The sequence below is a fragment of the Athene noctua genome, chromosome 1 (genome assembly GCF_965140245.1).
Source record: "Athene noctua chromosome 1, bAthNoc1.hap1.1, whole genome shotgun sequence".
In the NCBI taxonomy this organism is placed as follows: domain Eukaryota; kingdom Metazoa; phylum Chordata; class Aves; order Strigiformes; family Strigidae; genus Athene; species Athene noctua.
In genome coordinates this window covers 204,885,273-204,897,510 of record NC_134037.1, presented here as the reverse complement: position 1 = coordinate 204,897,510, position 12,238 = coordinate 204,885,273, and the positions used below count along the sequence as shown (strand labels likewise).

General features: G+C 36.9%; 2 protein-coding genes across 7 annotated transcripts in view; one reads left to right on the top strand and one right to left on the bottom strand.

Moving 5' to 3' along the window:
- Positions 1-2,987, top strand: part of ITGBL1 (integrin subunit beta like 1) — a 149,827-nt gene extending 146,840 nt beyond the window's left edge. Inside the window, exons 10-11 of the mRNA XM_074930737.1 lie at positions 1,298-1,411; positions 2,896-2,987. Coding sequence (XP_074786838.1) covers positions 1,298-1,411; positions 2,896-2,987 — 206 coding nt within the window. The remainder of the gene's footprint in view (positions 1-1,297; positions 1,412-2,895) is intronic.
- Positions 2,988-4,136: 1,149 nt separating this feature from the next.
- The window catches only part of FGF14 (fibroblast growth factor 14), a 421,787-nt gene continuing 413,685 nt past the window's right edge, over positions 4,137-12,238 (bottom strand). For all 6 annotated transcript variants that reach the window (XM_074910833.1, XM_074910850.1, XM_074910867.1 and 3 more), the window contains one exon: positions 4,137-10,924. In XM_074910833.1, coding sequence (XP_074766934.1) covers positions 10,788-10,924 — 137 coding nt within the window. In that variant the 3' untranslated portion in view covers positions 4,137-10,787. The remainder of the gene's footprint in view (positions 10,925-12,238) is intronic.

Here is a 12,238-nt window from a genome sequence, read left to right as displayed (position 1 = left end):
CAACAGCATCTAACTCATTTATAAACATGTTCTGTCAAAGGTCGACAGCTTCTTCAGTGACTTCAGTGACCTTTTTTTTTTTTTTTTTTTTTAAACTGCTGCTCCCTTAATTGAAAACTATGTGTAAATTCTTTGTTACCATTTATTTGGGTTTTGAGATTTTTGTATTGAGTTGTGCTGTAACCAGTTCTGAGGGCTAGGTCCACAAAAACGGTTTTTGCTTATCAGTTACTAAGCGTCCCACGGTGATGTTAAGTGTCTGAACTCTGTATAGGGTCAGGCAGCTGAGAATGGGCTCTGTGAAAGCCAGCTCAATTCAGCCGGGTGTCGGGATCAGCCAGGAGGAATTACCATCTGCCAGTGGCATTTCTAGTTGCAGAAGAGCCTCTCTCATACCTTTCTCAGGCCTCCTGACACATGATCGCTTGGGGGCAACTCTCCCTTCCAGGATTCAGAGCCATGAACCTTCTCCTGAAGGTAGGGATGTCTCTGAATAGTATTCCCTTAAAGGGAGATTTTTGGTGCTCCGTGGGTTACAGCATCACCTGAATGTCACCATAAAGTTGCTCCTTTGCCTGTGGGGGTGTGACCTGCCATCTCTGAGGAGGAGGAGCGTGGCTAATCCCAACAAAGGGCGCTGCAGTACTCTGCAGGAATGAGCAAACTGCTGAGCCGCTGCTATGTACACAAACTATTTTATTTCTGACCTAGAGCAAATACTTAGTAATTCCATGGGAGGTGGAGCAGCTTCATTTGCGCTGATGAGGGTTTTTGGTGTCTAAATGTTAATCTTTGGCACCTCTGTTCTTTTGTGGACTCATCCCTAAAGGCTCTAGATGAGGAGGGTCATTTTCTTCCTGCCTACGATTTCAGTAACAGTGTTTCAGGGACAATTTGAGCTTTTATAGTCAAAAAAAAAAAAACAAAAACCAAAAACAAAACAACCAAAAAAACCCCAGAAAAACCCACCAAAAAAACAGCTACTGGGAAGAGTAGCCCTGATTGTAGGACTCTGAAACCAAAGGAAAGCTTCAGAATGGGAGTCCTGATTAAGTGAAATAGCAGAATCAAAGCATTAGTAGTAACGTCCCACCATATTCTAGCTCACCCCAAAAGTATCGCTTTATTCAAAAAGCTTTTAGCTTGATGATCTTCTTTTATGCAATAGCTACTTAGGCAGCAATTTTGTGAGTACGCACACATGTGTATGTGTGCACGTGTGTGTCTGGGGATGTTATTTTCTAATCGGAAAATGCCAGTGCTCTTTGACTGTGGGTAATAATTTTTGTGATTTCAGGTTCCTGCCACTGTGGAAAGTGCATCTGTTCACCACAGGAGTGGTACATTTCGGGCGATTTCTGTGAATGCGATGACAGAGATTGTGACAAACATGATGGTCTCATTTGCACAGGTGCAGTACAGGCTAACACTTAATTGCTCTAAGAAACAAACCGTGTTGATGGGAATTATGTTAGAGAAAGCCCAACTTTGTCTTTCTCCACTGACAGAGGAAGTGCATTTATTGGTTATTCTTTGTGCAGTGTGATAATCAACTTGAGGTTTCAAAACAACAGTTGAAAACCTGAGTATGGATTTAAAAAAGTAAGCCAGCTATGAAATCCATCAACAATTTTCACTGTAATAGTCTACAGGTTACTGCTTTTTGGAAAAGGACATACAGTGTCAGCACTGTGATCATGAGATTTCTTTAACTTTTTTTCTCTTACTGGACTTTCTATGTGTATAATACATTTAAGTCATAGATGAAGTTCACTTGTCTGATGATCTTTGGTAGGTGAGAGGCACAGTTGTGTGGGTTAACAGAGCTACCTGGCAATCAGACAGTTCTCAGTGGGAGGCTGAAATACCTGACAGGTTTTCTTATGATGTGATGTCTAGTGATTAAAGCAGCTTCACCTTAACATTGTCTGAGAGTTCAGGTGGCAGATGCGGATAGAAATGGGCAGGCTGCCAACAAACCCTCATGACAAATCTAGTGACAAGAAGCAACATGGGAATTGCTACATTAACTCACTGGCTGCTTCCTGTTATAAATCTTAATTTTAGAAAGTCTTTGCTGAGCAATTATTAGATGTGGAGGAAATGTGCAAACTGATTAGAACAAGAGTGCGAGGGCTGACACTAGTAAATTGTATCTACCAGCTAGCCCTATTAGCAAGGGTCCTTTTCTGGGGGCAAGTAGCCAGAATAGAGGCAACAGGAGCCTTATCTTCAGCTGCAGCAGTCATTCACACATCTTCATAAAGTCAGTAGGAAGAGGAGCTCCCATTGGAAACCCCAGCTGTAGAGGTCTCAAACTGAGCATCCAGAAGTCAAAAATAGTGAAGTAAAGTGAAAATACGGGTCTCAGCACTTCACGTTTCTTCCATGCAAAATAGGGACAACACATTTTTTTATCTATTTAATAGAGAGTTTGAGATTTTATTTATTTATATAGTATTTCCGAGAACTTAGGTTTAAAGTTTTTCATGTTCAAAGTGATGTTTTTATTGCTATTCTGTTTGTAACTTTTATCTCTTTTTCTTTCTGCCTAATAGTTAAAAGTAATCTTGTTTTTCCTTGTACGTGGAGGTACAGTGTGAACACGGAGCCTCAACACCTGGGTACAAATGATGGTGGCATAATTACAATATTTGCAATTCTGTTGATGGAATTATTGATAGAATGCTATTACTGCTTTGGAAGTGTAGGTTTGGGGTGGCTTCTTAATGCAATGGAACAGTAATTGCTCCCTTCCAAAGGAAAAAAAAGGGATGGGGGGAACAATAAAGGAACAATGCAACTACTTTAGCATAGCTTTTTACTGCCCATAAAACACATTTTAATGTGGCACATTTCAATTATGATAATTGCCCTTTATTCATTCTCTTCTAGGCAATGGTGTTTGTAGCTGTGGAAACTGTGAGTGCTGGGAAGGATGGAATGGAAATGCTTGTGAAATCTGGTTGGGGAGAGAATACCCTTAACAAAGGACATAAAAGACTGAGGAGGTTTTTTTAGTTGTTTTTCTTTAGGCTGCTAGAACATTTAATTTCAGAAGTACTCAGTGTATGGGTGTGGGTGTGCGTGCACAAACACGTATATGGGTGCAAATACTTTAGAACATGTATTTGAGGGACTGCTCCTTAAAGAAAAGCATGACAAAACCAAAAGAAAAAAAATTAAAATGTCTTGGGAGCAGGACAGTCCAAGTTCTAAAAGATGAAGTCATAAAATACTGGCCCTCTGGAACTTCTCCAGAGTTTTTTGGTAAATTCAATGGGACTGAGATTACACCCGTAATGCCTATTTCCTCAGCAATCTTTGAAAAAGGTGTAAGAAAGCCTTTTTTTAAGCATTATTTACTTGGTTGTCACCTCTCCATATCAGTATTCAACAATACTCCTGTAGAAGAGTAGCACTAGTTGAATGTTTGGCAAATAATAATTTGATCCATTTTTCGGTGTTTGACAAATACATTGTTTGGCCCCTTTTTCTTTGTAATGATCCTGATTATGCACCAGCTCATAAACTGAGAGAAGCTGTAAAGAAGCTTATAAAAAACCTAATGATTTTTCATTTGGTCAGAGCATAGTATTTGTATAACTGAGGTCCAATTACCTGAAAACCAAAATGTTTGAATAGACCCATGTCCACAAGAGAACTTCGTTTCTGTGGTTAATGTGTCAGTAAGTTGGTTATCTAGTCTACATGTAACGATACTTTCAAATGCATAACCTATAGGAGTATAAGGAGTGAAACTAATAAAGGTACAAATGTATGATTACCTGTTCTGAATATGTATCCTGCAAGTCATATGTACTTTTATCATACTTTTCTATATATGTACAGCTGCCTAGTCCTCTTAAAAGTAAAGCAAATGAAAATTTGTTACACTAATAACTTTTAGGAAGACAATTCTGTATGCTATTAGAAATCACTGTTTGGAACAGATTGCACTGTCACACACAGTATTCATTGAATTTAACTGCTTTTATAGAAATAGGGAGCCTGAAGGTCAACTGACTTGAAAAATCAGCTGTGCTATGCAGTAGCCTGCTCTCAGACAAAGATGTTCAGAAAATGGCAACAAAGTAATTAAAGTTTTAATACAGTAAATACAAACAAAGCAGTGGTATGAACAAAAATTTTATTTTTATTTTCCAATGGTGAAATGCTGCTCAGTGTGAAATTCACATTGAGTTATGAATGATGCACAACTATTGGGACTTCCCTAACTTATTTACATATGAGTCTCTTGGTTTTTTGTACATGTAGATTTGGCAGCCCTTGAATTCTTTAGAGCAAAAAAAGATACATACATTTTAGTTTCAAAAGTGTTTACATTTTGTGAAACCATGACTGAGAAATTGCTTAAATGGCTGGAAAATATTTCGTTTTAATACCAAACTGTAACACTGTGGTTTAGGTGCCAAGGTCCTGATTTTTGAAGAGGTACATGACTCAGAAATCAGAAAACAAAAAAAGTATTTCCATTATTGGTCTAGAAACTAGTTTTCATTTAGAAAGGACAATTTTGAAATAGGAAAAATACAATGTTACCGTACATGTAATAGAATGCAAAAAATTTGAATGAATTTATTTAATCACTTTTATTATTCCCCCTTCCCATGTAGCTTGCTTTTTCTCTTACCCAATACTTTCCTAACCTGGATTCTTTCTTTCTAAAAATGAAGCTTGTGAAACCCATGTTCTCAGGGAGTATAATCACCAAACATCCGTGCATAACTTCTGTAGAAGTTATGCAGATAAATAACAAAACATACATCCCAAAGCTGCTAGCTGCTGCTCTTCTTTTAGATAACCAAAATATCAGGCAGAGTTCTAAAATATATTGATACGGTATAAAGAATCTTTAAAGTAAAATTAATCTTGAAATCATAGTTTATAATTTATACTTAGAAGCCTTAAACTCTGTAGAGCTTAACAGGAATATCTTCTTAAATTTTAACACATATGCATTTTGTCATCCCTGGTGTCTGGAGTGCACAGATAGCTAGTTTTATTTATATTTATGAATACTGCTGACCTGAATCATCTTATAATCAGTGTTTTTTCGCATATACATTCATCTGCTGAATCAGAGTGTAAACAATGAAAGATACGAAGTTTTCCTTGACTCCCTTCCATTTGTATTCAGTACTGTAATAAGAAAATACTAGATAATCAAAACTCTTACCTAGGTTCAGTAGATGCTTTTGACTTGTTTCATGGCATGATAAGCAGATTTATATATACTGTAGATCAGCTGTGGTATTTCAGGTACTCATTCATAAACAAAAGAACAATTCTTTAGAGGGTTGCAATGTCATATTTGATGCATTTTACTTTGTAATTTGCTTTCATTTTAAATTTATAAACTTAAAAAAGTGTAAGATGATTTTGAAATTCTAGTTAGAATTTTTAAAAAATCAACTCCAACATTTTAAGCATTTATGTGTGGATTACATAGCCACAGCATTTCAAAAAGTGCTATCCAAGTTGTTTGTTAAGGTATCTATGGAAAAATATTAGAATATTCTAAGACAGCTACTGTCAGTGGTTCTTTAAAATGTAAATTATCACGCAAAATGGTGCTATCGCTATAAACCTTAAAGTATTAACTAAGACTACTCAAAATAGAACACATACGTAAATTAATTTCAATTTTTATTCTGTTTCTTATAATGTTGCTTGAACATTCCCCCTACTCTTCATGCTGAGGTAACTGGTGATGTAACTCCAAGCAGATCTGTTTTGTGGCTCATTTCCTCACTAGAAAAATGAGATCAGAAGGAATAAGACAGTTATTATTCCACATACGTGAAAATGATAGCTGTATTAATAAATTGTGATTTTACACCTTGTTCTCTGTGACAGGAATTTCAGATATATAAACTGTAAAGCAGGAAGAGGCATAAGAGAGTGAAACATACTGCTTGATTCTTCATACCTAGTGACTGTAAAACCTTGCTTCCAGGCCTGTGGCAAAAGGCAGTTCCAGGTCACAAAACCAAATTGGATAAATGGGGATTTTATATTGGTGAGATTGATAAACCTTATAAACAAAAGATACTATAGCCTTGCTTTCTTCTTGTGAGACAAAGAACACAGTACAGAAGTGTGCCAGATGCTTCTACAATAGACTTGCAGGATTATGCCTACTGTATATAACATATCTGTAATATTTCCTATAAAACAGCTGTGGATTGATTTGTGTGTGTAAATTATTAACCGAATTGTGATTTTTTTTCCCCTTGGCCATGCCCTCTTTTGGAAACACATAGACAAACATTTAATCATGTACCTGCTCTAACATTCCTGATGCACTGCCCTTGCTTCTTCACAGAACGACCTCACTTTGTAGCTAAATGATACAGCCAAATGATACTGGGATGAAGAAAGCTAAATTTAATATTTCTTTGACTGGGTATTAGAAGAAAAATTTTATTACGTCTTTAAAAATAAGTCATAGCAATTGCATTAGTCATCACAAACCCCCCCTGTTATTAGACATTTTAAAATGCATTACACAGAATATGAGTTTATCTAAAGGGTCATTTAAAAGAAAGATAACCTCCTTATTCTAATTTCACTTGCATTCCCATTTGAATGGAGCTGAATAATTTCTTCTTTATACCAATAAACAGATGGATCATCAAGACACAATTTGAATGCATGGACCAAACTGCCTGCTTTCATATCTCATTGCTTTACAGTGGTTTTAAACCAAGAGAATATATATATATATATATATAAAGTCAGAGTTCTTTGTTTCAGGAATGACCATATGACCACATGACCACAGTCAAAGTGAATTGCTTTACTCTATATCTGGGGGTGAGGAGTTTGTTAAGAACCAACCTGACTCTACACAAGTTAAAGTTTATGAAAATGACTATATTAAAAAATTATTTGAGAGTGGCTAAAAACTCCAGCAAATTAAGCAAAAGCTGTGCTATGTGAACTACAAAGCACTTGAAAGCTATAGACATCTTTCTATAGGCTCTATCATTTGAGCAATCTCATAAGGATTCTTGTGTATTTATAAAAAATTTTAAGTACAACAAAACGGTGCTTTGTTGAAGTAGTTCATATCTACTTAAAACTGGATTTCTAAAACTGTTGTTGAGGTGTGACTGATTTTGCCAAATAGAACTGTAGCTGAAATACAGATTTAAAAAACAGGAAAGAGATAATGACTATGTGCAGTGTTAACATACGAAATGGTAAGATGAGGTTGGATTGCTGTGCAAACAGTCTCTCAGTGATTAGATAAAACCCAGAAGAACAAAATACAAAGCAAGCATGCAAAAGATCTGGAACGCTGCAGATTCACAGACAGCTGGACATGTAAGTACAAAAACCCCAATCTGTAAATACAAATGGATTCCATCAGGTTTACTATACAGTACTTTAGTAGTAACAGACAGTTGAAAACAGCTTTCACTTAACAGAAAAATTAATTTTAGAGGGAAGAAAATGGTGAAGTCTCATCCTGGAGAACAGCAAGAGAGGTATTATATTAAGGAGCTAAAATTTTCTTTGGCATGGTAAAAGGGGAGAACTGAGTTTGCCAACCTATTTACATGAAGTTTCACCATCCTGTGGCGAGTGCAACGATGTTTTGCACAGTCTACTTCTTACATAAACTTTTTTGTTGTTTTCTGGTATGCCTTCTTATAAATGTTTTATTCATCGTGTTGAATCTGTGTATACAACAAATAATAATAAACACAAACTGTACAATGCAAACAAACTCTTTGCATATATGCATGTAAATTTAGTAATACAGACCAACAGTTCTTTGATAGACACCACCTACTACATGCAGTTCATCCTTTCTATCCTCTTCCCATGCAACAGATGAGACAAGCGACAAAATTAAAGGGATGAAAAAAAGCACAAAGACCTCTTTGCTATCTTTAAACAGATTGTAGAAAAAATATTTTTTAGGACATCTATTCATTGGATTAAACATACGTATGTATTTAGCCCATAGAAACAAAACCAGAAAAAAATAAGAAAAAATGCTGTATTTCCAGTATGCACTAACTGCTTACAAAAATTAAATCTGGCCTTAATTATAGACTCCCAAACTGGTCTGCAGATCATAATTTCTCAGGATCAAGAGTTTAATGTTGAAAACAATACATATGTAGCATCAGGCCACAAACCAGAACCTCCTTACATGGCTCAGTCAGGTCTCTGGCCCTGACTCTCCCCAGGCTCTTACACTGGGAGAGTAAAAAGATGGCTGGATGGGACATGAACACATGTATTCACTCCTCATGAACTGTAACAAAAAGTATGTAGCCTTCAGCTGTATTATCTCACTCAAAATATTGTGAAGTGCTCCTCTTATAATTGTAGGAAAGCCTGGGGCCGCCTCTGGACCTGGCAGATAGTACGTCAAGGCTGCTGCCTCCCATGGGTCCCCCAGATGCACTGTAAGCCCCCAGCTCACCATGTGAGCTGCTTTGGTTTTGTTTTGTTTTCTCAGGGATGGTGCACAAATCCCACTGGACCAGATGGGATGAGAAGGTGCACCAAAGTTTTTAATCAAGTGTTGTTTTTCCCCCCCACACACACATATTTAGTGCTAGCAGGTAAGGGCACAGTCTAAGTCAAAGTTTCTTTGCATTTTCATCACAGTATTAGAGTAGGTTTGTATTTTTTTTTTCTACATGGATAGTGGGCTTCATGCTTAACTCATTCCCTCCCTAGAAAGACCCATCATCAAGTGTTAGCTTGCTGTTCTCATACTACAGATATAAACAAGAAAGTCTGGCCTATGAAAAAAAAAAGTTTACCTAGAATTTAGCAGCTTTGCAGTAGTCTCCTTGAAGTGTGCACAAAATTTGCTTATAAAAACAGAATACATTTGAAAACTAGCATGAAGAGTTCATTCAGACTGAATCAGTTGTTCAGCTGAGCAGACAGGGAGTTTGAAATAACCATCAGTCTCTGGTAGGGACTTCAGCACGAAGATGTGATAAAACAAATTGCCAGAAATACAATGCTAAAAAAGGAATGGATGATTTCCTTTTTTTTGTCTTTAAATATCAAGGTACAAGAGGCCAAGAGAGCATTGCCACACAGTTTTCCAGACTGAGGTACAGTTTGGTCCTTGTCGCCCCTTTTTGAGAAACAAATACCTCCTTAAGCATACAGAGAATACCCATATTTTTAGTCTTCTGAAGGCCTGTGATTAAGTGTGCAACACTTCAGTGGCATCTCTGTGGCATTCTCTAAATCTTCCTCCTCGCCCCCAACATTGGTTTAATTGTTCACAAGTGACAAACTCAAAGGACTGATGTTGTTTCTGGTAATAAGGTCCAAGGCTTCAATTTTATAACATTTTTGATTTGTTCTAGGTTCATGTAGGAGAAAGTACAGTATACAGAGATCAAGGCAAGGCACCTTCAATCTAGCAATTTGTTGGGCATATTATCCTAGGAAGCTGGGTGGAGGTACGTACTGGGATATCAGTGATACATAGGACTGGACTTTGCATGCTTAGCGAAAAATAAAAATAAAAGTTTTGTAATATGTCCAGTTTTAAAACTTTTTTTTTTTTTTAAAACACCAGAAATATTAAACTATAATTTGTAACTACCCTTTGCATTGGTGCTGCAAAAAAGAACACAACAACATCCTTGCCCATGCTTTGCTAAGTACGTGTGGGATTCAGCCAAAAATAACAATGGCATTAAGTTCAGTTCCTTAAAAACAGGAAAGGATTATATTTTAAATGGATTTAGGTAGCGCAATTCTGGTTAGTCTTATTTAACTTTTTTTTTTTTAATTATTATTATTGGTGGTGCTTGTTTTTCAAACAATGACGATTTAGTAGATGAAAAATGAGCCTTAATTCAGGCCTACAAGGCCTACAAAATTCTTTGGACCCACTTTCCCAAAAATGAGTGGGTCTTGCTCGCTGGGCAAGGCAAATGTTACCATTACCAGTAAGCCTGTGATATGTATAAAACACACACACAAAAAGAAACTATAGGGGGATGCCAAACACTCGTTCCAGAAAACTTCCTGTTGGCTGTGTTTGACACTCCTTCCTCCACTATAATGCCAACCTCAGAAGCACAGTATCTGTTACTAGAGAGTATTCACATTTAATCAATATTGTAAGTCAGAGACAACAACCCTATTCTTTATAGATATAATTTGTATTAATAGATTTTTGAAGGCTTCCTGATTCCCTGATTGCTTTCAGAACTAAGCCACCGGCAACACTTAAGTTATAGAGAAACACAATCCCTGCAAAAGGTCACAGACAGTGGAGCGAGCAGCCTTATAAAAAAGGGAAGAAGAGAAATCCATAATAGCACAGGTTTACAGCATCTAACTAGAAATTACTTGATTATTTGTGTGCTACAAAATAGAACTTAAACACATGGATTTTGCTGAAACTGGACTCAAAAAGGGATTATGGGCAATTGTCAGCAGGCAAGGTATCAAGTGTACTTGTGAAGTATGTCATTCACATGAAGTGTCACAGTCACAGAAAAGATATTAAAAAGGCATTCCAATATCTGGTAGGGCATTCCATGGTCTGAGTTTAGCTGGTTCATCCAGGTGTCTTCTTGTTGTGGGTGGAGCTACATGTTGAGATTTATCCTCTTGCAACAACTCAGTTCAGCAACAGCAACGGGCAAGCATGTGACTTGCCGCAAGCTGATCCACAGACACTGCAGAGGGGAAGTCTGGCAAGGATAAATTGCTCAACTGTACTCGGGACTCAGTAAGTCACAACACCTGTGAGGATCTGGCTATGTTGTCTTACTCTTGGTAACTGGTTTGCCGCCATTCATTATTGCAGATGCACTTGTGCTTTTACTTGGAGTTACCCCAGCCTTTGGCACTGTTTCTCCAATATCATGCAAAGATGGTTCTCGGTACATGGCAACTGAGGGGAGAAAAGAGAAAAAGAGAGACATCTTTAAGAATGTATCTATCTCATTTAAGAGCTCATCTCAAATAGGATTAATTTTCTACAGTAACTGATACTGTAATATAATCCATGTTCCTCTTGCAGGCGAGGGAAACTATTTACTTTGACAGACACTTGTTTTGCATGACTGATAGCTTTGCTTCACCTTCCAAATTTCTCACTTCTCTGACTTAAAAACACAGTAGGAAACTGCATGCTTGCTTGTGTAATGGAAACTATAGAAGCCTCGGAAATGAAAAATTACTGTTTTGTCTCTGCATGAGGCAGACACACAAAAACATACATATATATACACTCATGTATATATATGTGTGTGTGCGTGTGTATGTATATATATACATATATATACACACACATATATATATACTCCCCTTAAATAAATATTCTGCAAGTTTTTAGAAGTAAAATATGATTAAGACAGATGGTATTTAACAAATGGGATCATACAATACAGTTGTCTACACTTAAGTGTTCTTTTTTAGTCCTACATTGCAAGACCAGGCTTGAGTCCAGCTCTACAAAGCTATTTGTACATCTGTCTGCCACATCTGAGGAGCTTGACCATGATCTCTTCAGATGTGTACTTAAGAAATGTCCAGGACAGTGCTGCAGAGAGTGCACAAGAGATTTGGGTTTTTTTCTTTCTGCTTTCCAAAAACATATGCAGTAGCCACTGATCTCCACTGAATGTAGAAGTGCAGAAAACCCCAGATTAAACTATTAACTGAATTCTTACAGGGATTAAAAATTTGCCCCTGGGCTTCAGTCCCTATCTAACCACTAAATCCTTTGAGGAAAATACATGTATTCAATTACACAGTTCCAGCATTAAGCTGCCTTAATGATTAATGCTCTTGGATAATTCAATTTCATTTTCCATGTCACTGAATCAGGTAATATTTCCACTTATACCTAACTTCAGTAGCATTTATTTATATCAGAGCAATGTTGAAAGAGATGTCAAACCAGTCAAAAGAATTAATCATCACACTGTGATTTCAGGACTGGCTGTGTTGCTGCCATAGAGAGCACAATCCCTTCATCACTTGGCTAATTTGAGTAGGAGGCAGGAGCATCAAAGTACTGACCTTAATCTTTAATGGTGTGAAGTTTCATAATAAATAGGAAGAGCCCCATAGCATCATTAACTAATCAAATACTTGTTCTAACATTTCCAATGACATAATCTAAATCCTTTTATGGCTTTTCAAAGTCTGAAATTAAACATCTTCTTTAGTGTATGCAAGGCTGATTATGATCTATGTCTTC